Source organism: Pezoporus occidentalis, unplaced genomic scaffold (assembly GCF_034315485.1).
Source record: "Pezoporus occidentalis ecotype Australia unplaced genomic scaffold, CSIRO_AGI_Poc_V1 ctg94, whole genome shotgun sequence".
Lineage (NCBI taxonomy): Eukaryota > Metazoa > Chordata > Aves > Psittaciformes > Psittacidae > Pezoporus > Pezoporus occidentalis.
In genome coordinates, this window is record NW_026916304.1 from 1,625,665 (window position 1) to 1,653,541 (window position 27,877).

The following is a 27,877-nucleotide window of genomic DNA, read 5'->3' on the forward strand; positions in this document are numbered from 1 at the left end:
GTAAGCAGTAGCAGAAAGAATTGGGTTTCTATAAGCTTACTGTATTTAAATAACTCTTAAAGAATGAAATCATTTATTCTTTTCCAGAGTGACACCACCTATAGTGCCAATGTTCAGGTAAGTACCTTTTTCTTCTGTGGTATTCAAATTCTTATGATTAATGACAGTGTTAGTAACTGAGCACTTCAACATTAGTCCTGTGGGCCTCTGATTGTATAGTATGATTGCTTTATAGTACCCCTCAAAAGGTAGCTGAAGAAGGAAATATTTGATGTTATAGTTCTCTGTACTCAGTGCCTTCTAGCCCTTCTCAAGGCTGCTGGGCAATTATTTAAAACTCAACAGTAGTAACACAGGTTTTTTGTAGTATATACAGTTGACTGGATAGTTATTTGGGAGTTAACCATCTAGATAGGTGAGGCATGTAGCCATCCCAAGCTTTTTCCACTTGTCCTCATTTAAACTTAAATATCTGCTGGTGGTGTAAAGTAACATTCTGTCCTACAAGTAGAAACTGGTAACATGGGTTTTAACACGTTTCAGCCTCCTTTTGTTCTACTGCCATCTAGAGTAACTTTCTGTCATCTGCCGCTTACATTCAGTTGCCAGCCAGATACTTTACTGCTTCATTATTTTTCCTATTTTTCCTCTCTAGTATTTTAGTAACCTTCTGTCATCAGCCACTTACCTTCAGTTGCCAGCCAGATACTTCACTGCTTCATTATTTTCCCTATTTTTCCTCTCTAGTATTTTAGTACTGCCCAAAAAATGTACACTAGGAAGTAAGGAGGCCTTCTGAAAACCTCTTTTTCTTTGCCCTGAATGCATTGCATTAGGTTTTTGTTCTGCAAACAAAAATCGTTCAACAACAAACCCTCTTTGAGTCTCATCACCTCCTCCTTTGTTCACAAAAGATGTTATTATTCCCTTGGTTATCCCTATCCAGTGCATATTGCTGGATTTCATTGTAAAAGAGTTTGCTTCGAAACATTCTCACAAAGAAGGGGAGGGGATTTAAAGAAGAACAACAAATCTTTATACTGATGGCTTCTGAACCATTGTGTTTGAGCTCAGGGAGACTCCGCTCAGCAGGAACTTCTGCTGAAGGAGTGTGAGGGTGACAACAGAAAAAGAATATGCTTTTTAAGACTCTTGCTGGTAGTAAAATGATAGATCTGGACATTTGCTGTCTTGAAATATGCCACCTTGACAAGTTTAAGTAAATCTTTGCTGAAAGTATTTTGTGAATGGCTGCATCTATAAATAACTGGCTTCTGGCTCCTTTGCAGAGTTCTGGTTGTGCAAAGAAGAAAGTTCTTGTTGCCCGAGTAAGTAGCGTCTTTTCTTTTTTCTTTAAGGACAAATAGCTTGGCTATTTGCTCTTTGGATGAATTTATGTTTAAAAAAAAGGTATATATATGAATAAAAAGACATGAAATTCGTGCTGTGAGGTATAGAGCAGCTCAGATTCCTGTTTTTCAGGAAGCACATACAGAGTTGGTCCAAGCTAAAGTTAAAATCAAATGAGCGTCATAAAACCAGAGGACAGCTAAAATTTTAGCTGAAGAAATGTAGAATAGTGAAGTGAGAAAGAATAATATTTCTAATTAATAATGCTCAGCATGTTGTGGGGGAGATACAGATATGTGTATTGTATAGCTTCAAGTCAGACAAACAATGTGCAAATAGGCTTTAATTTTATAATAAGGCTTTCCTATTCTATGTATGAATTAAAAGGTCTGGAGTTGTTAGAAACACATAATAAGTAAAAAAAAAAAAAAAAAAAAAAAGGAGGCCTGTCACTGTTCATAGAGTTTTCATCTCCTCTTAGTAAATGTCTTTGGTTTTTACAGGATACCTCACATGTTTTGAGCAAAAGAGCCTACGATGCACAGGTAAACTATTCTTGTCACTTTTTCTGATGGTGTTACAGCTCCTTGGTGTAATTATCTACAAAAAGAAGAATAAGGATCTAGTTCCCACAACAGAGTATTCTGGTTAGGGTTAGGTAGTTTTTTCCCAGTAGAACTATGTATTTTCACTCATTACCCTTACAGAAAAATGAGTAATTTCTTGTTTCCTCACAGAATGAGTCTTCTACTTCAAATAGCAGCCACAGTAACCCCCAGGTAATAACAGTGTCTATTGCATGATATTGCAAAGACTTTTGTGAGAAATCTAATTTTCACTCCTGAAAATTAGATTTCACTCCCTGATCTGTGCTGAAGGATACTAGTTTGATTTGGCAGCATTTTCCCTATAATATTATGATTTTGCAGTTGTAAATAATTACAATGGGGCCAGAATATACTGTCTCCTCATTCCATCACTGAGCAGGTAAGCATTGCAGGTGTTTGTTTTGATAATATTTTGTAAAATTTGCTTGTAAAACACAAAAGAAACAGGTTTAGAATCCTTTTTTTTTAAACACTTATTTTTAGAGGCATTCCTGCTCTGGTGATGGTTGTGCTCAGATACATAATTCTGTTTCATTTATAATTTGGTAACAAGGTACATCTTAGTGATGGTGTACCTTCTGTTACAAAAGTAGGTCCAACTTTCCCATTGTGTAGACTTGCATTCTGCTGCAGTGGTCTGTATGTTACAGAATTATGTGAAATTGAACTGATCCAGAGTGACACCTAATTCTGTATTTCTTAATATTTTGTACTGTATTGGTACTCATCAGATTCCCAGAGATCTGGAATCCCACTGTACCCAACATTAGATGCAACACTAGCATAATCCTCTGTCTCTGAGACTTTGAAGCCTAATTCAATAGTACAGTCAGATCTCTGAGCTCCAGAGAGTAACAGTTTCCTTCATTAGTTTTCCTGATAGCCATTCCCTGTGTATCGTATCCAGTCACTAAGTTTCTTCCAAATTGATATTTTCACAAGGATTCATAGAGTTCTGAACAGATTCTGTTTGTTGGTTCAGGGAAATAACATAAAGTTTGTCTGTTTCTTCACGCTACATCATTTAATATATCTTAGATTCTGATAAAATGCTTCTATAAAAAATAATTGGATTCTTCACAGGGTGGATCATTTATTGCAACCCATGGATCAAGTCAGGTCAGGATTTTCGCTATTTTTATCTAGTTTTATCCAGATAGCTTGCTGGTAGTTGAAGTAATTAAATTCAGGAGTCAGCCTTTAAGTCCAGTCATTTGGCATGGGGGATTGGTGATGATATGCACTGAGTTATAACTGAAGTAACCCTGTTCAGATTAGATTTATCTGAAATGTCTCTCCAAAACCAGTTCGTAATACTGCTTCAATTTCACACATGGTTTATTGGTGAGAACACAATGATGATTCTCTGTACCCTTGACTACCCAGATAATTCTCTCTTGATGAGGCATCTGCAGGGACATAGCACGAGAGATGTAGTGTCAGCCTAGCATCCAAAGCAAATGTTAAAGGTACAGAGCTGTGCTGTCCCCTCATTTGTTCTAGATGTAGGAACGGTCACAGCTACTTTGTAGTCCCACAGGCTTTATTTCCCCAAACACAGTTTCACATCTGAAAATAAGGTATTCTTTTAAACTCCCACAATCAATAATTATTTCTTTTTTTTTTTAATTTATAGGGTGGTTGTGTTTGTCCTGATGGCAGCAGTGGTAGCAGACAGGTAATTCTTTTTCTGAGTTTACACTTTCATCTGCATAGTAAATTAATCGCCTAGTAAGTATGGACAGCACACTTACCAGTAATAGTATTGGGCAATGCTGAACAGTATGATGAGTTTCCTTAGTATGGATAGAATTATATACAATGAAAACATAGAATCATAGAATCATAGAATGGTTTGGGTTGAAGGGACCTTAAAGCTCATCCAGTCCCAACCCCCTGCAACGGGCAGCGACACCTCACACTAGAGCAGGTTGCTCCAAGCCCCTGCCTTGAACACTGCCAGGGATGGGGCAGCCGCAGCTTCTCTGGGCACCCTGTGCCAGTGCCTCAGCACCCTCACAGGGAAGAGCTTCTGCCTTAGATCTAACCTGAACTTCCCCTGTTTCAGTGTGAACCCATCACCCCTTGTCCTATCGCTGCAGTCCCTGATGAATGTGTCCCACTTTAACTGCATAGTTACCGTTTGGCCACTAACTTTTTGTAACTGTGCTTGGTACTCCACATGCTGTCAGTTGACTGCTATGTGCTCTTTCATAACTTTCAAAATCCAGAGTAAATATGCTCTGTAGTAGCCATAGAATATAATCCCATCCACTTTAGGTTTCTTGTCCTTCTCACAGATGCAATAAAATACTGTGACTAAAATGTCAAAATCTGATAAATATTTTGAAATATAGTCTCTTAAAACAATATTTAAACTATCTTTTCTCATGAAGAGCCATTGCAATTTCATGATCAGTGTCTCTGGATAAACTTCTCCTAGGCAGTGCTTTCCTGCCAGGATAAAGCCCAAGGAATGCAATTACATGGGCATTAGAGACTAGTTTTACCCAACTTCTGTCTTGAATTGCCCTACTTGGATTTTAAAGTCACCCGCGTTCTACCTAATAACAGTTTTTAAAGCTTCTCTCAAAGCTGCATTTACATACACCCATTTGAATGGTGTAATATTTTTGTAGGTTTCAAGTTCAACAAGAACCATATTCTGGGTTATTATTTCTATAAAAAAGCATGCTTTATTTAAACACACTAATTGTGTAAAGAAATTACTGCTTCCTGATCTGAACTGTCATTAACTTTAGCATAGAGTGATAGTAATTTTGGCCAGGTAATACCGCCTCTTCCCTGTAATTGAGACTGAGCAGCAATCATGACCTACGTGTTTTAAAATAGAGACTTTTCTATTGAAATACTTAATATTGAAGCTTCATCAAGGAAAAGCTTTGTTGTGTCGTGTGATCGTAATGCTATGTAAGCAAATCCATTTACAAGGGGAAAGGTGGACATCTTTCATTCTAATAGTCTAATAGGGCCGCCTTCTTTGCGTGCTGAAATAGTCAAAGCTATGCATATTTAAACCATCTTGTGTCAAAGGAAGCAATGGGTTTGCCTTATGTGGATCCTCAGATTCCTCGCTCTGCAATTATTCCATTTTTTCTCTAAACCTCATCTAAAGAGCTCAGTCTACAAGTAGACTCTGAGGAAGCAGTCTAGCCATAGAATAATACTTCATCTATTTTGCATATAAAGGGGATGTGGCAGTAATAATGGATGTTACGTACCGGTAAATATTCTTCTCCTTTAAGTGAGCTGAAAAATCTGCTCTCCTAAAGCCTATTTACAGTTTTTTCAAAACATGATCAGGGTCATGACCATCTGTGACAATACAGGGTCTGCCAGGTTTGACATCGGACTCCTGGATTAGAAAGGGTAAAATGAAAAGTAACTAGTACTTTGAGATTTTCTAACCTGAATGAGAAAGTACGTGGTAAAGGTTTTTTTATCTCTAACAAAAATAGCCAGCATTCTCTTCTAATGATTTCAGTAGTGTCCTCTTTGAAAGCTGTATTTTGAAAGAACTAAAACTCAGAAATGGACTCACTTAAATGTCTGTTTGCAAATAAATAGCTAGTGTGTTTTCATTGCAGGGAGCCCCAGGTTCTTCACACAGCACATATTCTGGTAACCAGGTAAACGTGCAGATAAATTGCCCTGTTCAGAAGCTCCATATAAAACGTTCCCTGAAGAAGTAGCCAAATATAAAGCATTAACCCATTCTGTCTTCTGCACAGGGAGGGCCTTCCTTCTATCCTGGAGGATCCTATGGACAGGTAGCTGTTCTTCCTCCCTTACCAGGATAACACAGACTCCCATCATTCTGGTTCCTCCACTCCTGATACTGTGGGTGCTGTGACTTGCTATGATACAGTTGTCTCAGAGCAGAAAACTTGCATTAACCCTGCTGTAACCTAGTGGTGTGAGGTTTGACAGAGAACAGCACAGAAAGGAATCTGCAGGTTCCTAGCAGAATTCAGATTTAGCAGGCTAAGAATGTTACCACCAGAAGATTTCTTCCACTTAAACACTATTGGACTTGATTTTTACATAGGTACATAAAAGTTAGCTCAAAACTAAGAGAAAGGGTATAGCTGAGAACCAGATATGCTGGTATTTAAATACTCATCTTGTCTGCAAGAAAATAGCTTGTCTGTATTGTCTTTTCAGGGCAGCCAGGGTTCTTCCTATGGCTCTTACTCCGGTAACCAGGTAAGTCTTGTGATCATCTGTGCCTGCACAGGAGCAGCCTAAAAGTCCTCCTTGAGAGACCGTTTCAACTACAAACCAGTAATTCTTACTGTTTTCCCTACAGGGTGGGTCTTCCTTCTATCATGGTGGATCTTATGGACAGGTGAGTGTTCCTCTTCATTTGAAAAGGTAACGGAGGCTTCTGTTATTCCCATTCCTGCACTCCCCATACAGCGGCTGTTGTGAAATGTAACACCCAAGAACTGAATTGACCAGTTGTAATTTGCACCATGAAGTCTATCAGAGGAAAATATTAAATTGTGTTTACGACTTCCATGAAATGATCTTTCATCCAGCTAAGAAAATCAGTGATAACAAGATCTTTGTTCTTTGACCATATTGGCCTCAAAAGTGAGAGTCAGGTCCATTGCTATTTACACGATCCTGTTTGCAAAAAAATAGCCAGTCTGTGTTTTCATTTCAGGGAGCCCCAGGTTCTTCACACAGCACATATTCTGGTAACCAGGTAAACGTGCAGATAAATTGCCCTGTTCAGAAGCTCCATATAAAACGTTCCCTGAAGAAGCAGCCAAATATAAAGCATTAACCCATTCTGTCTTCTGCACAGGGAGGGCCTTCCTTCTATCCTGGAAGATCCTATGGACAGGTAGCTGTTCTTCCTCCCTTACCAGGATAACACAGACTCCCATCATTCTGGTTCCTCCACTCCTGATACTGTGGGTGCTGTGACTTGCTATGATACAGTTGTCTCAGAGCAGAAAACTTGCATTAACCCTGCTGTAACCTAGTGGTGTGAGGTTTGACAGAGAACAGCACAGAAAGGAATCTGCAGGTTCCTAGCAGAATTCAGATTTAGCAGGCTAAGAATGTTACCACCAGAAGATTTCTTCCACTTAAACACTATTGGACTTGATTTTTACATAGGTACATAAAAGTTAGCTCAAAACTAAGAGAAAGAGTATAGCGGAGAACCAGATATGCTGGTATTTAAATACTCATCTTGTCTGCAAGAAAATAGCTTGTCTGTATTTTCCTTTCAGGACGGCCAAGACTCTTCCTACAGCTCTTACTCTGGTAACCAGGTAAATCTTGTGGTCACTTGTGCCTGCACAGGAGCAGCCTAAAAGTCCTCCTTCAAAGACCATTTCAACTACAAACCAGTAATTTTTAATGTTTTCTCTACAGGGTGGGTCTTCCTTCTCTCCTGGTGTATCTTATGGACAGGTGAGTGTTCCTCCTCATTTGAAAAGATAACGGAGGCTTCTGTTATTCTCATTCCTAAACTACCCTTTGAAAGAAGGAATACTTTTTCTTGAGGGAGCCAAAATAATAAACGTGGTTTTATTTTCTGTACAGGGTGGGTCTTCTGCCTATGACAGCAGTGGTGAATCCTATGGTCAGGTAAGTAACGTGGTTTTCTGTGTAAAAAGGGTGCTGAGGACTCCTATATACAGCTGTATTCTGTATTTTGGCTCTTCATTTTAATGAACATGGTTTTTTTCTTTGTGGAGTGAAGATTACATCTACTTTTAACTAAGTAACCTTAAAATTTATGCAGGAGTAAAAAGTGGGATGCCTCCAACCATTAAGGCTTGTTCTTCTCAACAAAAGTAGCTTTGAATCATCTGCAAGGTGAAAGTCTCTCCAAAAGTAGAAATAGAATTTGAGTTTAAAGGATGCTAAAGGAGTGCTTTACAGGGACATGAGTTGCTCAGTAGCCATTCTGATCAAGTAATATTCACCTTTTTTAAATATCCCTACAATAAGCATTAAAATATTTTCTTTTTCCTTTTAACAAAATAAAAAGAAACAAGTCTGTTTGCAATATGAAAATGATTTATGTGTTCTGAACAGGGTGGATCTTCCACATACAGTGGTGCTGGATCTTATGGTCAGGTAAATGTTATTTGTCTCATACATCAAAAGCTCAAGCTCACTGTGTTGGTTCTTCTGTGCACTGGGTTCTATATCTCAGTTATTTTGAAGTGATGCCCATTTTACTTTTTGCTTGTCTCTCCTGTGTTTACCCTTTTACCACTCCAAATGTTTCCATAATGGAGGGGTTGTGATGCACTATAAATACTCTCTTGCTGACTGTGCCACTGTGACTGTTCAATGCTTTAACTATTGCCCAGGGAGGTTGTGAATGCTCCATCCCTGGCAGTGTTCAAGGCCAGGTTGGACGAGGCTGTGGGTGATATGATTTAGCGTAAGGTGTCCCTGCCCATGGCAGGGGAGTTGGAACTAGATGATCTTAAGGTCCTTTCCAACCCTAATGATTCTATAATTCTATTTGATCGTTTATGCATCAGCTCATTCGTGAATAAGATGTTTTGTGCATTTTCTTTACCTCTGCAGAAGCTGTTCCAAGTCTAGGGGCAGGCACAAGCTATATTTGAAGTCTATATTTATGAATGTGAATGTCATTGGGGGATCATTCTGTTGAGACTATCTTATGTTTTGTTTAGCAACACATTTTAACTAGCCCAAGTCATACCTAATTATTTATTAAAACTAAGAAGACATATAATCCCAATTTTTTCATAGCTGTGCTGCTACTTCTAGAGCAGGTTCTAGAAATAAAGCATGGATAGTGGGATTTCTGAATATAAAGAATGGTTAATTTTGCAAATCAACTTTATACAAAATTTTTCCTTGTAAAAACACACATTTGCAGGGAGAGTTGGGATTTTTTAACCTCTTTTGCTTAAGCAACAGGTGAAGTTACATATTTGTTTCTTTTCTTGTGCATTCACTGGCTTAGGTACAGTAGGAAATTCTAAGTGGCTGCTTATTCTTATTCTTCTATTTTATATCATTCACCAGCAAGGTCATGTGAGAGTCCTTTTTATATGAAAAGAAATGTTTTTTCTTTATTTTACAGGATTCGTCTTCCATAGGAGGCAGTGACAGTGACAATGTAAGCATTTCTTCTCAAGCATAGCAATATCAGCATTTGCTACCTTTTTAAGTATCTAGGTGATTTCCCGGACCTTTACCTTATCTCATCATCTTATCTTCAAGAGCTCCTTCCCAGTACATTCTAATCTTCTGTGTTGGTTAGTAGTTTTCTGCAATAACTTGCTTGAAATGTTGGGTTTTTATTCTAGGGATAAAGGAAAGCATAGATTTAAATTATGTCACATTATTGTGCTGTGGTATGGTAAGGACTTGGCAAATTAAAACTCCATTTACAACAGTTCTGACTTGCAGCTGTCAAGATTTCTTGGAAGTCTTTATTAGAAGTAGCATTTACAAAGGAAGCTCTTTTTTCTTTATTTCAGGATTTCCATTGAAACTCAGTGTATGCTCAAGGTATACAGAACCAGAGACTTACAGCAATTTAATTGGGCTACTTTTTCACTGACTAAATTTAATAATACTGATTTAACTACAAGAGCAGCATTATCGATATGTCAGATCAGCCATTCTTGTTCTTAAGGGTTATATTTTGTGATTTATTTCCTCAAGAGCGTATGCCATTTGTGTTTACTATTCTGGACTCTCAACAATTCCCACAGATTAAGACTTTCAAATGCAATTGCTCTTGAAGTCCAGATTTATTTAAAAACTCAATTTTTCCTTGGTGTTTTTGTTTGTTTTTTTCTTTACCCTTAAGCATTTTCTCATTTTATTTTATTCTTTTTCTACAATACAACTTCCCTTCTCAATCCTGCACAGACTAGTTCCTGCTCTTGCCATCTCCAAGTCACATTTCATTTGTGTTTTTCTAACGCTGGATATATAAGATTCAAGTTCCTGCATCTATATATTGCATAGGAATGGTCTCTTTCCATGGAGTGTGGTGACAACTGCTTGCTTTTCTGCTTAAGAACATGCCTGTCCTCCTGACTAGAGTATATTTCCTATTTATTCTGGTGGAACTGTTAATACAACTTTGTAGGTTTCGTGTCTCATTTTCTCACAGTTTAACTGGATCTCTAACGACTGTTTTCCAGTATCCTGCTTAGCAGGAAATTGTTCTGTAAAAATTCAGCTGTGCATGTCAGCCACAAGTATAGTATGTCATTAGTTTCCACAGTTTCTGTATCAAAATCTTCTTGTGGATATTCAACAAAGCTAAAATATGATATCACAGAGGGCCCCAAGGCCTTCTGAAGGAAACAATGGTATGAAAGAAACTAAGGTACATCAACATTGGTGTGTTCCACTGAGCTCTTACAGGAACCAAGACAGCATTTAAAGTGCTGCTGTTTTCGACTATAGCATTCTAAGAGGAAATAACATAGTTTGAGATGTGATCTCATTCTTTTGTTAATGCTATATGAGGATTTAGCTTGCCAAAGAAATGCCATTCTCCAGAAATGAGCAGAGAAAGAACTTGAAAAAATACTGCTTACCCTACAGCCTACATCTTTAACCTTCCCAGCAAGCAGTGGTATTCCTTGCCTTCCACCCTTGCTTAGAAAAAAAGGGAACTATTTGCTGTGCAGTAACTAGATTCTAACCTCTTTTAGGGCTCCAGCTCACTATCTGGCAGCCAGCAGAATGAACGGGTAAGTACTTCTTCCTTACATGTTGCCAGGGTGTATGCCCCAGGGCCTGGCAACTCCTAGCCACCTAAATTACAGCTTGTGTGGAAGCTGTCATAGCAGCTTCCAGTGTGGGACAGAAAAGTCCCACAAGCACAGAGGGAATGAGGATATGGCTAAAGTACTGCTAGAAATCCCAGGTGATGCTGAGGTGTACTCTTGAATCTCTAACATTACAAACCACAGTAACACAATTTACTTGTTCAGGTTCCTGCACTTTTTTACTCATTACCTGGCTGCAGAAGGCTTCAATACCATGATTTGTCCAACATTATTTAAGTATAACCCTTTGCTGTAATGTGCTGTATTACTCAGTTCTGAAGGCTTCCATTTTCCTGTCCTTCATACATGGCACGCATTTTATTTATTCTAATGAGAATTAATTGACACAGACTGAGAAATTACTTTGTTGGAGATATAAGAACTCTTTAATCATTGCATTCAAAAGAATATCTTTCACTAAAGGAGCAATTGTCAACAGGCATAAAGGAACATGTGCTGTGTTAAACAGAAAGACTTTTGTTGTTGTTCTTAAACAATACATAAGAGAAAATTAAGGAATGTGGAGAAATTCAGCTTCCATCCTGATCTTTCCAGGTTTGGGGGTTTTGGGATTTTTTTTCATGTAATTTCAATGCATTTTTCCAGGATTTTTATTCCCCAGGAGGCAGCCAGTCAGGTGGACATGTAAGCATCTATTTTATTCCTTATTTGCAGTTCCCTTCCAATAGAACATGGCTGTTCTATTTCGATTGTCCTGATGAGTAAATGATACCCAACTGTTTATCTCCTAGAATTTCTCATGACATCTGGCATCATGTCTTGTAAAAACAAATGGCAAACTGTTTTTAAAAGAATAATGATTGAAAGATTAAAGAAATGTGTGTAAGACACAACGTAGTCTTGTTTTCCAAAAACTATTGGAAACAAAAATAAATTGGGTCTACTTTTTGCAGGGCTCATCCTCTCAAAGTGGTGGCTACTCCAGTGGACAGGTAAATACTTGACCCCAAGTATCTGTTATACAAAAGCTTGAGCCCCCATATTGTACTACAGCAATCTTTTATCTGGGAGCAAGATTCATTTGGTACTCAAACACCTTATCCTTATGTATCTCTATGTAAAAGTCCAAGTGTAAGCAGAGTGGTCAAAACACTATTCATCTATCAACTGATGTCCTAACACCAGGAAACAAGTGAAAATAAGAAATATTTGATATTAATTTCTATTGTTAACTATTAATTAAGTTATTTTTATATTTTTCAGGACTCCTCCTCATCTGGAAGCAGCCAGTATGGTGGGCAGGTGGGAAATGTCTCTTCATTGTTGGCTTGGTTTTGGTTAAGGGGTTTGGGGTTGTTTGTTTTTTTTTGGGGGGGGGGGAGGGTGGGGTGTTGGGTATTGGTTGGTAGGGTTTTTTTTTGTGGGTTTTGTTTGAGGTTTGGAGGTTTTTGTTTAATTGTTTTTCCCCCAATGTACACATATCAAGAAAATATGACCAGATTGGCAGTACCTAAAGTTCCAGACTACTGTGGGGTTTTTTATCCTCATTAATCTTTCTATAGATAAAACTAGGTTAGTAACCAGATAGATCTCTTCAAACAAACTTTAGAGAGTAAAAGACAATTGGTGGTAAATCAAACGTACATGTCAAACTTAAAGAAAGTCTTTTAAATGAAAATATAACATTTACAGGGTTCAAGTTCTTCAGGAGGCAGCCAGTATGGTGGACAGGTATGCTTCCCTTTCTCCACACAGTTCAGTTGTGCTTGTGGCAGGCACTCATGATTTACTTTGCCTTTCGTACATGAGAACTATGTTCTGCCAACACTGTCCTTTCTGCCTAAAGCCTCAGCAATGTCATATTCTTTTTCCATGTCATTCAGACATCCTGCAGGCCAGAGTCACCAGTACTGACTGAGTGGCAGTTGTACTGGAACTTCTACCCCTGCTTTGTTGCTATATATTTTTAGTTCTTACCCATTTCACGCAGATTGAATGTGGGAAGTGAGGCACTGAATGGTGAACTCCTGGCCACCTCTCACTTAGGCTTATCGGAGTAGAAATCACATGTTTCTGTATGGAAAAAAAATTGCCCTCTGTAGTATGACTTCGAATGTTTTACTTGTGCTTTTAGTGAGTAAGGTTTTGAAGGTAAAGACTGTAGATAACAAATTAGAAGATAATTATTTTAGAAGATTTTTTTCTCATCAAAGCAGTAAGGACAGGAATAGTTGCATAGGATGAAGAGAACAGAAAACAGCCTAGTTTCTAGAAGATGGGAACTTGGACAATTATAAATGTACCTGGGATGATAGCAAAAGTCATCTGAGTTGTAACTGAGGTCCCTCTCAGTCCTGTGCTCCTGATAAATATTTTCTTCATTCTTTACAGGGTGGATGTGATTGTTCTGGGACAAGTTCTGTAAGTGTTTTTTTTAATTATTTATTTTCTTTTACTAAATTATTTAACTGGAAAATTATCTGTGGCCCTATTTATGTCTACGTTACTTATTTGAATGTACTCTTAATTTTATAGTCATTGCTCCTTTGGTGACTTATATATTACTGACATAGTAGGAGTTACTTCTCATTATGCCAAGATGAAGAATGAGGAATTACAGAATCATTCAGGTTGGAAAAGACCTTTAAGATCATCAAGTGCAGCCATAAACCTAACACTGCCAAGGCCACCACTAACCCATGGCACTGAGGCCTCGTCTCCACGGTGTGTGAACACTTGCAGGGACGGTGACTCCAGCCCTGCCCTGGGCAGCCTGTTCCAATGCCTGAGCACCCTCTGGGGAAGGAATTGTTCCTCAGCTCCATCTAAACCTCCCCTGGTGCAGCTTGAGGCCGTTTCCTCTTGTCCCATCCCTTGTTCCTTGGGGGCAGAGCCCAGCCCCTCCTGGCTCCATCCTCCTGTCAGGCAGTTGTAGGGAGCGATAAGGTCCCCCCTGAGCCTTCTCTTCTCCAGACTGAACCCCCCAGGTCCCTCAGCTGTTCCCCATCACACTTGTGCTCCAGGCCCTGCACCAGCTCTGCTGCCCTTCTCTGGCCCCACACCAGCACCTCAATGTCTCTCTTGTAGTGAGGGCCTCGGAGCTGGACATAGGATTCGAGATGCAGCATCACCAGCGCCCAGTGCAGGGGGACAGATTGCATTAAACAGCAGAATTAACTGACAAAAGATCTATCATGTAGGAAAGTTAAAATAATATCAAATGTATAAAATTGCCAAGCATTCAGAGTTGTCTTAGAAATCAATGTTTACCAAATTTAAAAAACAAAAACAGAACAACAAAACACAGCCAAAAAACCTGAGCCACTTCTCATTTGTGCTTTTAACTCCATATGAAATTATTTAGGCTGTGGTCCATCAATATCTAGTATGTAAAGGACATTCCTGCACTTTGGGTAGCATTTTTATTCATTATGCAATGAGTTATGGGTAGATACAAATGATTCTTTGTGACACATGGTCTTCCAGGCCAAAAAGGACTATTTGCTATCTTGGCAAATTAAGAAACGTAAGTGAAGTGTAAGTGTAATTTAATTGCAGGCCGGGGTATTCCTCCTTTCCAATGCCACAGAACAGCCATTCTAAGGTTTTATTTCATTTTTAGTTTATGATCAAAGACAAAGGCTTTTTTTTTTCTTTTTCTCCCCATCCCACCTCCCCCTTACAGGGTGGATCCCCTACCTTAGTCAGGAGTGATACCTCTGCAAATGTAAGCAATATTCATCAGCTTTTCAGTGTGCCCTGGTTTTGTTTTGTCAATATAATGGATAGAGAGGTTAAAAAGTGTCAGTACCTAATAAAAGTCACAAACTTTTGTAAAAAACCTTCCTCAGTTACAATTAAAAGTACACACAGGACATTCATGCAATGCTCACAGTTTCTCTTTCCATCTGAAATGGTATTCATTCAAAGAGGAGTCTTTGAATGAAAATGCTGTTTGGCACAAACACAGGTACATAACAATATTTTGGGTATTAGTTTCATTGGCTTCCTTGGCATTATGTCAAAATATCCCTAAGGGCATGGATTTATGTGTTTATATTCTTCTTAGATAATTTACCACAAGAAAGATTAGTGTTCATAGATAGGAATTTTAATTTATCCTGCATGGGTATCTATCTTCTCTTTTGCATGGATATTTATCTCTTTTGCAGGAGAGACCTGTTTAGAGCATTCCCAAGGCCAGTTCTGTTCATCATGTGTTAGGAAGTTATGCAGCGTATGTCACTGGAGCTCTGTGTGTACTGCACTAAAGAGAGAAAAACTATTTGGGTCTTTTTGTACCTGCTACAGAGCTCTGCGGCATTGTTACCATTGTTGCCAGGAGTGGCATGAACTAATAGATACCAGGCTGGCTTGGACACAGCTTTCTGTCCAGACAAAAAACAGTATTACATGATAAACAGGACTGCTGCCTTGAAGGAAAGAGGAATGTGTCAAGAAAATATTTTTACCCACCTGTGTTCTACATACCTCATATTATTGGTGCTGGGATTTGTTTCCTTTGAAACTTCCAGTTGGGACTGGGTTTTTTTTGTTGTGCTTTTACTGGCTTGGCTATCTTTGGACAGCAGTTTGTAATCAGGGATATTGTGCATAGATTGAGGGAACGAAGTTATTATGTCTACACCAATAAGTACTGCAACCTGCTAGGACTGTTTCACCTTACAGAGTGAAACAGCCAGTGCTGATGAATTGATGGCCACACTGTACACATTTCAGGAAGGGTTTGCTCTGGTCTGATCCCATGGATCAAAAGTCCATTTGCTACATGAACGCACTAAGTATTACCCTAGAAAGCATTCTACAATTTAGGTTAACCTAAAAAGTATCCAGTTAATTCATTCCAAGACTCGGTGTTGTTTGTTTTGCATCATGGAGTGGGGACTATCTCAAAGCACACAACTGATCTCTATTTTAATGCACCCAACACCTCAGCATGGGAGAATGGCTTTTGCGTACTGAATGTAGATCCTGGTTCTCCCCCAACTCTATGTTCTAGTCCACCTCAGAACATTGTCTTTAATATCTTCTTCAGAGGCCAATTGAAAAGCCATTTTACACAGTTACAATTCCCAACGAAGGCCACATTTCTGATAGATGCTTAACGTTATGTACTAAATGCAAACCAGTTTCATTTCTTTATGAGCTTAGCAGCTCTTGTGGAAGCTCAGAGTACTCAAAAGCTCTGTGGGACTCTGCAAGAATGAACTTTAAAAGCTTTTTGTGGAGACGTCATTCTTCAGTGTGCTGATTTTAAACAGAAAGAAAGAAGCTGCCTGTCCTTCAGTCAGATCCTTTAAAGTGAAACAACAGGTATTTCCTTTCTGAAAGGTCTCTGGAGGCATATATCGTGATGGACAGGTGCAGAGTAAATTTGAGCTGTATTCACAAAGTAGGGAAGGCTGGATTTTCTATTTTGAGTAGATTTTAAACCCAAGCAAATTAAAATTAAAATAGGGATGTATAAACTGCTGTCTTTCAAGAAATTTTGCTTTGAAATAGTTCTGTTGTTAGAGAAAAGTAACCAGTTTCTCTGCTTTTCTTTCTTTTTTTCTTTTTCTTTATTTTTTTCCCTCCCCAGGGCTCATCTTCTTCTGGAGGCAGCCAGTACAGTGGCCAAGTAAGTACTCATTCCAACAGGAGAGCCAGCTTGTGATGGTTGTTCACAAACTCAATTCAGTTCAGTTTTTATATGGGTACTATGTTTAAAGAGCAAAAACTCAGTAAATGAAATTCAGCATAGAATTCAATATGTCCCAAAGATTATACATTATGGCTTTTTTAGTAAATAGTGCCCTTGTTTTTGTAAGACTTGCATAATGAAGCTCACACAAAACCCAGGTGTGGGTAAAGAACAAATCAAAATGTAGCATTTTTGATTCCTAGTGGACCTAATTCCATTAAGAAGAATAACAGTTCCAATCTCCCCTCTTCAAAGAGACGTCTTGTTGTATGAACTTGTATGTCCAGTGAACTTGCCTATTTTGGTTTTCAGAGACCTGTTGGGCAATTTTTACTGATAGCTTTGGCCCAGGATTCAGCTTTCCAAGTAGAGAAATGCCATTCTCCTGAAATGAGCAGAGAAAACACTTGAAAGAATGCTGCTTTAATCTTCCCAGCAAGTCATACACAAACAGAGCAGCAGGGGTTTTGTCTTCCACCCTTGCTTAGGAACTTGGGTATTCTCCCACGGTACCTTGTAAGGTTTGAACTCTAGTTATTAAATCATACTGAAAGTCCTGCTCCTTTGCTTCTGTTGCCCTGGAAAAGGGCAATCACGTTTTGATTTAAGGAAACCCTACAGCAGATAACTCACTTATTTGGTACCTTTTACAGGACTCGTATTCCTCTGGAGCTAGCCAGTATGGTGGACAGGTAAGCTCTTCCTTTCATACTTGATGTGATATATTTGTTTGACCGTTATTTGACTCTTGTCAAGTAAAGGATTACCCAGATAGCTATCTCAGTATTCCAAGAAACTTCATAATGATCTATTCTCTGTAGTAGTATTGTGAATTCAAGAAATACAAAGATACAGAGTTTATTCTGGGAAGATTACAGTCAAATAACAAAATACAGATGTCTTTGACACTCATCTCCATGAATGAGGTATTCAGAAATAATTGGTTTTCAATATTTTTCCAGGGGGCATCTTCTTATGGAGGCAGCCAGTACGGAGGACAGGTAAGCACTGATAGTCCCCACTTTTGTTTCTGACCTATGCAAACTTGTAGTTTATTTATTGTCTATCTGACTGTCAACCTTAGCTTGACTCATCTTAGTCTAAAATCTTCTCAATAAATCTTTGTAGCATTCTGTGCTACTATGATTAAACTAAACAAGCTCAGATAAAGAGCATTATTTAAGACTAAAAATAGAATGTGAAATACATGATTGACTCAATTGGCTCTTGAAATTTTCAGGATTAGAGGTCCTGTCTTTCAAAAATAAACTCATGAGGCTGACCAAAACTTTTCAAAGCCTCATGAATTGATTCTATGATTCCGTGAAATGGGTGTAAAAAAGTTTCAGTTCCCTTTTTGTTGATATTTAGGGTTCACCTTATTCAGGAGGCAGCCAGTATGGTGGACAGGTGAGAATCCTTTCCTTGTAGTGTCTACTACTTTATCCAAGAGACTTGATACTTATCTGTGTAAAAGAACATTTTAAGGAGGTTGAGGTTTTTTCCCCCTCATGTTTTATTTAATGTGTTGCTAAACATATAGTAGTTATAAATGTAAGTGATACAAAGCCCCAGGAGAGCTTTTAGGAGATGTAATTTCTGATGCATCATAGTAAATGCAGATGAGTCTCACTCCTTTTTCACTGTCTGGTTCAGTCTACTCAGTTTTGCACTGAAGGAATTGGGTATCTCTCCTTCATATGGAGTACTGTTTAAAGGAGCACTATGACATGGATATAGAGATTATTAAATTCTATTTGTTCAGGGTTCATCTTATTCAGGAGGCAGCAGCCAGTATGGAGGACAGGTAAGAATCTCTTCCCGTGTAGTCCTTATTCTAACACCTATCTTCTACATCAAAACTTGGTACTTTTCTGTGGACTGAAAAAAATTGTGTTTTGAATAAAATTGGGTAATAGATGATCAAGTATCTAAAGATATGTGATGTGAAACAATATAGAACCTATGAAGGCCCAGTACTTCTGTTGTATCACAGTCAATGCAGCTCTGGCTTTGTTTCGCCCTCCCACATGCCCTCCTCATTCTAGATCTGTTTCCCTTCTGCTGCTGTTAGGGATTCTTACCTCTAACAGTAAAGGGTGGCTGGATGCAGACTGCATTCCTTCTCTACCTCAATCTATGGAATACCTCATCCCTTCAGCAAAATGCTGTATCAGAGTTGATACCAGAGAAGCAGTATGTCTCACCAAGTGAATGGGGAGAAAGTCAGGATTTCCCAAGAGGTGTTCCATGTCCTTGTGAAATGAAAGATGATGGAAAGGTTCCTGGTGCTGCCTAATGGTATAGCCTTTACTATGGTGTAAAGTCCCCAACAAACTCATCCTTAGCCTCTGAAAACATTCATTGTCTGATTTATTGGAGAGGAAATCAGAGGAGACATTTTCAGTCCATATACAGTCTCCTGAAACTAGGTATATAATCCCAATAGCTCATGATCAGTATTCTGGATGATTCACCTGTTACAGACTATCTCTAATTTGCACAGAAAACATACAGGGATAGGTTGGGTGTTTATCTTTCTGTAATCCTTCATTGTATAGCAGAGAAAGAAATAATCTTTCTTTCAAAAACCCTTAAAAAAGCTTTTTAATAGAGAAATAATTGGCACCTTTTCTTCAGGGTCCATCTTCCTATGGTGGCAGCCAGTACGGAGGACAGGGACAGGTGAGAATTGTTTTTTCTGTTTTTTTTTTTTAAGTTGTTCATGTTTCTCTCTGGGTTTTTTGGGGTGAAAACCAGAACATTTTGTAAAGGGGTGGCTTACAGCAAAGCAGTGTTTAGGCAGAATACATGAAGTTACGACCTTCTGCTGTGTCAGCCCACTCAGGAAAGTCAGCCTGAAGCTGACTCTGATTTAAACTTTACTCTTCTGTTTAAACAGTAGCCATTGTAAAAGCTACTAGATTTCAGTGTGGTTAGAAAGGAAGTGTTGGCATTCCTGTGATGCTTAAATCCATGGAAGAAAATAAAAGTGTGTTTTTCCATGCCAGGTCATACTTAAGTTAAAGAATGTGCTCCAAATGTAAATTCTTTCCCACTTTTTTAGGGTGCTTCGTCAGGAAGCAGCCAGTACGGTGGACAGGTAAAGCTTCTACTTTCATAGTATTTGCAGTTTCAGGACACAATTCATTTGGAAAACTGATTCATGGTTTTTGCAAAAAAAGGAACATTTTAAGAAAGAATAGCTTTAAGCCAAACGGATTGAGGATTGCCAAGTATGGGTCTGTCTGCTACGTCAGATCATGATGTGAGCAAATGAAACAGGGACGTGTGTGACTGCAGGGAAATGCTTCCTCAAACAACCTGTGGTTCTGAGAAGCCCATTTTTGTTGTTATGTTTAAACAGAAGTGATTTGAAAGTCTAAGCACCACAGAGAACAAGTGAGAATGTTACTCATTAACACAGAAATAATCAGTTACTCCTTTTCTCCAGGGCTCTTCAGGAGGCAGCCAGGACAGTGGACAGGTACACTTTCTTTTCTCCACACAGTTCAGTTGTCCTAGTGGCAGGCACTCACAATTTACTTTGCCTATCTTTCCTTCACAACAACTGTGTGCTGCCAACACTGTCCTTACCCATTTCATGCAGAATGAATGTGGAAAGTGAGACACTGAATGGTGAACTCCCGGCCACTTCTCAGTTTTATCACCTAGTAAGCCTCCACTGGAAGTGATGTGTAGTGTTTCCTGTAACATCTGTAGCATGAAAGAGTGCTGCGTATATTCCAGGTGCTCTGGCCTCTTACTCTTTCAGTGGGTAAGGATTTTACTGCAAGTTTTAAATGAGAAATTAGAAGACTCTATTTAAAACTTTGATCAGTAGGTACACAGCTAGCCTGAAAGGATGGTAAAGAAAGAAACTCCTTTTTAAATGGAGTTTGGTGAGTCTATGAGCAGGAGTTTGGAGTCCGTTTTCTTGCAGTAGCAGAATGTGAGTTTGATTTACTAATTCAGAGGCTTCCTTCAGTCATAGACTCAGGAAAATAAGTTTGGCTGTTTTTTATGCAGGGTGGATGTGTGTGCCCCGGTGGAAGTACAGTAAGTATTCATTGGTTTTCTATATTGTTCATAGGATGTAATTCCCAAGGAACTGCATTTCTTGAAATCATTCTGACTGTGAATTTATATGTATGATGAAGTTTTTTTCACATTGTGCTAAAATGAGGAGTTTTGAACCTGCTAAGAACAAAAATACAAAGTGACTTGCAACTGTTCCTGTATTCAAAATTAGCCACCCAGACACACTTCTGTTTTCAAGGAAATACGTGGGAAATAAATTACCCTTTCCCCACCCTGGATTAAACAAGTAGTAATACTCCTGGTATCTGTTTTTAATACTATGAATAGTGCTAACTCTGTAAAATATTCAGACATGAAAAACTGCTTCAAAGCTTTTATTTCTTTTGTTTTGTAAGAGATACCTGGAACTTTGTTAAGAATCTGTTTCCCAGGTGTCTCATAGTATATCCGCTGAGGTTTGGACATGTGTGTGTAATAGTGCTCTTCTTATGATGGTTATTACCAGTATGATTGAGCTAGAGAAACTCAGTTCTAAAATCTTGGCCCAAAATAGCAGAGCTGTACATTTAAAAAGTTAAAGCTGTTTCCATTATTCTGTCTAATGGGTATATTCCCTGTACTCGGGTAAATACTTAAAACAAAAATGCACACACACAAAAAACAAAACAAGACCCTTCCCCCCAACCTCTCCCCACCCCCCACCCCACCCCCCTTTGCTGAAATTCAGCTAATTTACTTTTAAGGGAAGGTTCAGTTATCTGTTGTCTCAGAAGAGTCAAAATTGCTTAGATGACTACTTCTCTTTCTCAGATTATGAAATCAAGCAAAACCCACATGCTATAAATACACCAGTAATGGGATATATGCCACTTCTGAGAATCTGAAGTACTGAAAACATGTAAATTATCAGTTTACTTCTCTTTGCAAACAAATAATTTGAAGAAATGAGGATGAACTAACACTAAATTGTTTACTTCTTTAATCAACCAAATAGAAAAGTATACTAGTCGTCAATGTAGATGACTTTATCACTGCAATAGGTCAGTATGTTCTCTTGGTTTTCCTATGCATGACATTGTATTCAATTCAGAGTAAAACTTGCTATTTTTGTTGAATACAGGGCTTTTATGCAGGAAACAATTACCCTGGTAGACAGGTAGGCAATTTGTCTTTGACATTTACACAGATTAGTTCCTTGGGGATAAGTATGGCACAGTTGCCAGAATTGCCCAGAGCCATTAAGTATTCAGTTCAGTTTAGTCACAGAGGTAGGGACAGTAATTTCACAGAGTGCACGTGGCTTATAGTGAATTGCTCTTGACATTGCAGTTACATCTTTCTGTCTACTAGAGACAAAATTTCACTGTGTAGCTCTAGAAGCTTTCTTAACTTGAAAAAACACCGGAGACTATTATGGGCTTCATCTCATTGCATAAACCACTAATCTGGTGTGCAGAGAAGTAGCCATTTGCCACTGCATTAATAGCTATGTATTACTGTTCCAGTTAATCAGTGCCATGAGTATTGTTTAGATGAGGTCCAGGTTTTTGATGCCAGGTGGTATTTAAAAACACCATTTACAAATGTTTCCCCTTTTTCACAGGGTTCATCATCCTCTGGAAGCAGCCAGTATGGGGGACAGGCAAGCAATGTTTCTTTGTTTTCAAGATCTTCTTCCTACTTGCTATTTATTAAATGAAAAATAGGACGCAGTGCATCTGCTGCCAGGCACCTTGTCAGAGTCCTTTTACTCTCAATAAATATCTGAAAACAGGGGCTCTTTCTCAGTAAATGAAATGGAGTGGCATGAACAAACTCCAATGTAAAGACACTGCACAGATCATCATTTTAGTTCTTTTACCTCTTTTGTCTCAAGTGATGATTTTAATTCACCATTTTTATGTTTGTTTCACATTCCTATGATACCAAAAAACTCTATCTTCTCTGTTATTCTTCAATTATATTATCATTATCTTTTTTTTTGTGTATTTGTTTAGATTAAATACTTAGAAACTTGGTACAACATCTACCAATAGGTATTGCTTTGAAAATACAAATTCTGGTGTGTTACCCGCAATAATACTACTTTACTCATCTTCAGCTGCCATTAGAGCCTCTTATTGTAAGCTGCTCCCTATGTACCTTTTGTAGACTTTGTAGTTTGTCACTGAGTGAGAAATCTTGCTAGCCCAAAGAGTTAACAGATGTAACGGATGGCTCTCTAATAAGAAGGTGGACCATATTTTTCCCTAGTATTACTCTGTTTGCAAAGTTTCACTCTGCTATACTAAAAAACTAATTTCTTTTTACTCCATTGGCAGGCATTTGAGTTCAGTATCACTCTATTAAGATAATTTCTTGTAGCATAGAGAGGATTTTTAACAGCTGCAACCCAAATCTTTCCAAAATACCTCTTTTCTTACAGTAATACACATGAAACAATCTGAACACATTTTCCACCTAGAAAATCACAAATAAAGTATTTTTTTTTCCCCTCTTGAACAGAGCCACACTTAAAGACACTTTATACCTGTATATTTATGTCAGAGAATAGTCTTAGCAGGTGTTTTGTGACTGTTTGCCAAATTTATTACTTTTAAGTGTTGAGAAACTTAGAAGAATTAAGGCAGAAGTGTTTCCACACTCCTACTGGGATCCCCTGTCAGAAGTTCCTTTTATTAGGTTTCATTCTGCGCAGAAAAACAAAAAAAAATGCTTAAGCATTTAGGTTTCTTGTAATTTTTTTAATAGGGATCCTCAGGAAGCAGCCGGTATGGTGGGCAGGTGGGTATATTCTCTTCCCACCCCATCAGTCCTACAGCTTTCCCTGTACTGTCTGGATCAGGTCATTTACTTGATGCTGTAAGATACATTCATCTGGCCATGTTACTGAGCTTAAATAGTTGAGGTAATATTGATTGAAGTTGTTTCAGCAAGCTGAATAGAAGAATTGGTTACAGTGAATTACTGCTCTGTGTAAAACACTACCACTGCTATCCTGTATTTCATAACACCACTTTCTTGATTCAGCATAAGAAATTGCCATCATTTTGATTTGCAGTAGACAGCTGAAGTTTTAGGTACCCCAGTTACTTTTTGTTCAAATAACATCCAAGTAAGTTTGTCCTAAATATTGCACAAATTGTCTCAAGACAGTGATAGAGGATTTATTCATTCAATTAATAGATGTTTGGTTGACTTCTTACAGGACTCGTATTCCTCTGGAGGCAGACAATATAGTCAAGGAGTAAGTAAAAAAAATTCAAGTTTACCTTTCTTTTTTCTTACAAGCCTGCTACAAATATATATCCAATTAGATATGGAGCTCAACTTCTGAATTAGTTGTAGTCATCACAGAATGAGGTTACAGGATATTATTATTATTATTATTGCTACTATTATACTTCTCAACAGCTATTTCTGTTTAAATTCATAGTAATCAATGCTCTGTGCTCGGGGCTCACTTTTTCACTGACTTTATGTGCATTTGTTTTAAGTATTCTGCATTGCTTTGACAGGAAGAACACTTGACATTTGACTATGCGTATTTTCCTCTTCTCTCATTTCAGACCACTTTTTCTTACTATGTAATTCAGACCTTGCTGTCATTCTCGTTCGATAGAAAGAGATATAAATAAGCACACCCAATGTTTTATCTGTTATTAAAAACCAGGCACAACTGTTACATTTTCTTGTGCATGAATCATAAAGGTGAAAGATTTTGTGTATCATATTTGATGTCATTTCTTAAAGAATCAATGCTTGTCCTACTGCACTGCCATTCAAATAAGCAGAGCAACTTTGCTAGAAAGCTGCATAAGTTTACTATAATATATATTTTTCAGTATCCACCTTTATTTTCATTTACTTTGTTATCACAGCTTTCTTCAAGTAGGAAGAAATCTAACTGTAGAGTGATTGAAGGGGAACTAATGTTTAATCGGACCTTATTATCTTTTCCCTTTCCATATATTAAACACACTGTAACTTCAAATCAGCTCTTTCTACTTGAGTACTTTCAATCAAATTCTCTATCCAATACATCATTCAAAAGAACACTTGTAATGGAAAGATGTTAATGATCTGTGTTTCAGATAAGCTTTTCCCTGGGATTTTTAGTTGACTAGACACAAAATAGTGTTTGTTCTTCCATGGTCCTTTACTCCAGATGGCCAGAATATACTGAAGTACAAATAGGCTTAGAGTCAAAAATGGGTATCTTTTTTTCAGGGCTCACCTTCCTCAGGAAGCAGTCATCAAGGAAAGCCAGTAAGGATATTCTTGTTTTCAGTATTCCACAACCAAGTTAGAAATGTGGTATTGGGTTTGAAAATAGGTAACAGTAATGAGGATGAAACTTAAAATTCTGTTACAGTTGTGAAGTGTGACCAGTAAAAGATGAAATACCAGGTTCAAACTTGAGCCTTCGGATGAGGCGGCATTCATTCCTGCCATAGCAAAGTTTTGATACGCTCTGTTACTTACTCATAGGGTCATTCTGCTAAGAATGATGTATTTATATAGCAGGATAACTGTTTCAAACTTTGTAGTTCAGTTAGTGATACACTGCTTTGAAAACCCCCTGTTCATGGAATGAAGAGGACAAAGCTGTGCTTACTCAAGACCATTCAATTAAAATACAGGGCGGGGGGAAAGGCAAGGAAAATGGTAAAATGAAGCAGTCAGTAGCAAAACTACTAATATCTAGGGCATTTTCAAGCCTGCTGTGTGCTCTTTGGGTACAACTCACTAGGAGGCTCATACAACAAAAGTAAATGGCTTATAATTATTGTACAGGGCTCCTCTACCTCAGGAAGCACTTATTCTGGGAAACCGGTAAGAATAGTTTCATCACAGCATTTTCACCTTCTTTTCTTAGAAAACAAAGAACCTGAGTAGTTGACAGAGCAATTTTGGGCTGGTTTGTGCTGAAGAGAACATTGTGTATTAGTTCCATTTCTATTAGAGCACATTTAAAGAAACTGCTGTTGAAAATACAGCCTCAGCCTGGGAAAGCTCTTTCAGTATCAGTTATAGTTTAAATCTGAACCTGCCTTGCTTCCCATTCCAGTTGGTGGCCTTGTTACAATTTGTAATCCTCTGCTTTTCAGTTCCTGTTCCCTGTGTAGATTTGATAGGCTCTGCCCAGTCAATCCTTCACTTTTTCTTTTTCTTTTTTTCTATAAGCTGAATTGTTGAGTTTCTCCCTGGCAGGTTACTTTGGTTTGCACTCTCTTCCCCCCTTACCCCCTCCCTTTTTCATAGTCATCAATTTTTTACATCCTCTTTTAATTGTGGGGATGGAAAACTCTGTAAGGAATAGGGTAATGGAATGAGACAGAAAGAAACTTTTGCCCTTTCAGTAATTTTAGCTGAAACTTTCAGATGTCAGATGAGGTACTTCTAGTTACACACTCTCTCTATTTCCTTTATTTATGCAAAGCTACTTTCCTCTTGAACAACTTAAAGCCATGCAGTGGGTTAAGCTATGGAAATTTTGTTGTTCACAGACAAAATTGTGTTCAAAATCCCCAAAACTGGGAACACTTTTAGATTGATTTGTTTGTTTCTTTTCAGAATTCTCCTTCCTCAGGCGGCAGTCAAGTGGTAAGCACTTTTTGTAGTTTCTACTCATTTCTTTCTCTACATGTTGCAGAAAACTGAAAGCGTTGTTTATCCTGTCAGATATCTATCAGATTTCCTATCTCTGAATAAAAGGTTGAGAATATGTGCATGATAATAAAAGGAAATAGTACCAACAAAAATGAGAAAAAATGGGAACATAGAAGTGTTACAAAGCACATAAGAAGTACAAACTTTGAATCTTGCCTATCACTGAAGACCTGTTATTTACGTGTACGTTATACGTGGATGTGATCTTGTAACATCAGAAGTGTCGGCTTGATAAAAAAAGTTAATAGGAAAAGATTATTCTGAAACTTTCCATGCTTTTATAATAGTAATACTAGAACTATTTTGAATTGGGTTTATCAAATTGCTCTCTTTTTTTTACAGAGCTCTGCTGGGAAACACTCCACTCCCGGATTCCTGCTGTTATTCAGTGTTTTGAGTGCCTTTGCTCTCTCTGCTGCTACATCAAAATGGTCTATATGAACTTCTGAAAAGTTGTTTGGCATCCTACACATGGATTATATGCTATAATATTAGATTAATTACTTGTTGTAAGAAAAACAAAATACCCTTAAGTTGAATTGGCAGATACTACTTGGCTGTTATGTTCTATGTGTAGCTAGTATGTCATGCCTGTCATTAGTTTACCTTTTGTTTTAGTCATTAATAGATATCATTAGTTTTGTCAGTGTTTTAGGCATCATTTTAAGAGAGCATATTGTACCCTACCTATATGGTTTATTTTTATTTCCCACGGGCAATGCAAAGAACCTGAAATCTGACAGATGCTACAAACAACTCCTTAAAAACTATTTGGCTACTGACAAAAGCGGAGGAGGTCAAACAAATTGTTATATATTGAAACGGCCTGGTCATCATCAGATGAAATAAGGCTAAGGTGAACATCTGATAAGCAGTCCTCCATGGGACAGAAGAAAAGATGCTAGAACAATATCAGAGTATTGGGTTTAGCCCAGTGGGCAAAAATTTTGGGGAAAAAAAAAACACATGGGACTAAAATTTTGGGAAATTAATTATTCATTAAAGAAGCCAAACAGCTCAGAGCAAAGAAATGCTGAATTCTGTTCAAATACCTGAAGTTCTGTAGAGAAACATATGAGGCAAATGCACCCTAGATTAGGCTGATAATCTAAAAGCTGCTGAAAACCAATGCATTTTCCCTTGGGAAGGAACGGAAATTTAATTAAGTTCATAAAACTGGTAGTTTCTTGGCTCCTTTTCTCCAGTATTTAGTCTAACCTGTGATACCAGATGTATCTTCAAGTTTAATATCAAGAATGATGCTGACATCTGCAAGCAGGCACAGTAAATGTGGTCACAGAAAAACCATGGCCCATTTTTGAGTTCAGGAAAAGTTCCACATCTTGCAGCAAACTCTTCTGGTACTGCCAGAGCTGTGTCTGTATGTGCAGTGGCCATTGCTCTTGACACCCTGTTAGCAGTGGGGTGTCTGCACCGACACTCCTGCAGCTCCAGCTAAGCTCCTTTGGTGTTAACAAAGTGCCTTCTCCTACGGAGTACTTCTAATTATTGTCTTATGGAAAATGTGCCTAGTATTAAAGTTACATTTACTTGTACTGTGCTTGTCCCCTATGGTTTACAATTGTAATTGATGAAATACATTTCCATTCAAGTCCTGCTGCCAGCTTCAGCGGGGCAGGGTGTCACTTGTGCTGCACAGGATGCACTATGTCAACCACCAGTAAACCAACCTAAGTACCTGAAGCTGTAATTGAAAC

The 27,877-nt window shown here is 38.2% G+C and overlaps 1 protein-coding gene across 1 annotated transcript; it reads left to right on the forward strand.

Moving 5' to 3' along the window:
• On the forward strand, window positions 1–27,715 carry LOC134157333 (loricrin-like). Its single transcript, XM_062606180.1, has 40 exons — window positions 1–117; window positions 1,290–1,328; window positions 1,854–1,895; window positions 2,088–2,129; window positions 3,042–3,077; window positions 3,595–3,636; window positions 5,567–5,608; window positions 5,711–5,749; window positions 6,144–6,185; window positions 6,289–6,327; window positions 6,649–6,690; window positions 6,793–6,831; window positions 7,226–7,267; window positions 7,371–7,409; window positions 7,542–7,586; window positions 8,040–8,081; window positions 9,070–9,105; window positions 10,664–10,702; window positions 11,387–11,425; window positions 11,695–11,733; window positions 12,005–12,043; window positions 12,434–12,472; window positions 13,133–13,162; window positions 14,427–14,468; window positions 16,344–16,382; window positions 17,099–17,137; window positions 17,408–17,446; window positions 17,817–17,855; window positions 18,211–18,252; window positions 19,086–19,130; window positions 19,513–19,548; window positions 19,900–19,932; window positions 20,475–20,504; window positions 21,607–21,642; window positions 22,090–23,270; window positions 23,695–23,733; window positions 24,717–24,755; window positions 25,284–25,322; window positions 26,064–26,093; window positions 26,502–27,715. Exons 1-35 carry the CDS (start codon window positions 64–66, stop codon window positions 22,183–22,185), a joined length of 1,443 nt encoding a protein of 480 aa, XP_062462164.1. The 5' UTR covers window positions 1–63; the 3' UTR covers window positions 22,186–23,270; window positions 23,695–23,733; window positions 24,717–24,755; window positions 25,284–25,322; window positions 26,064–26,093; window positions 26,502–27,715.
• Window positions 27,716–27,877: the final 162 nt, after the last annotated feature.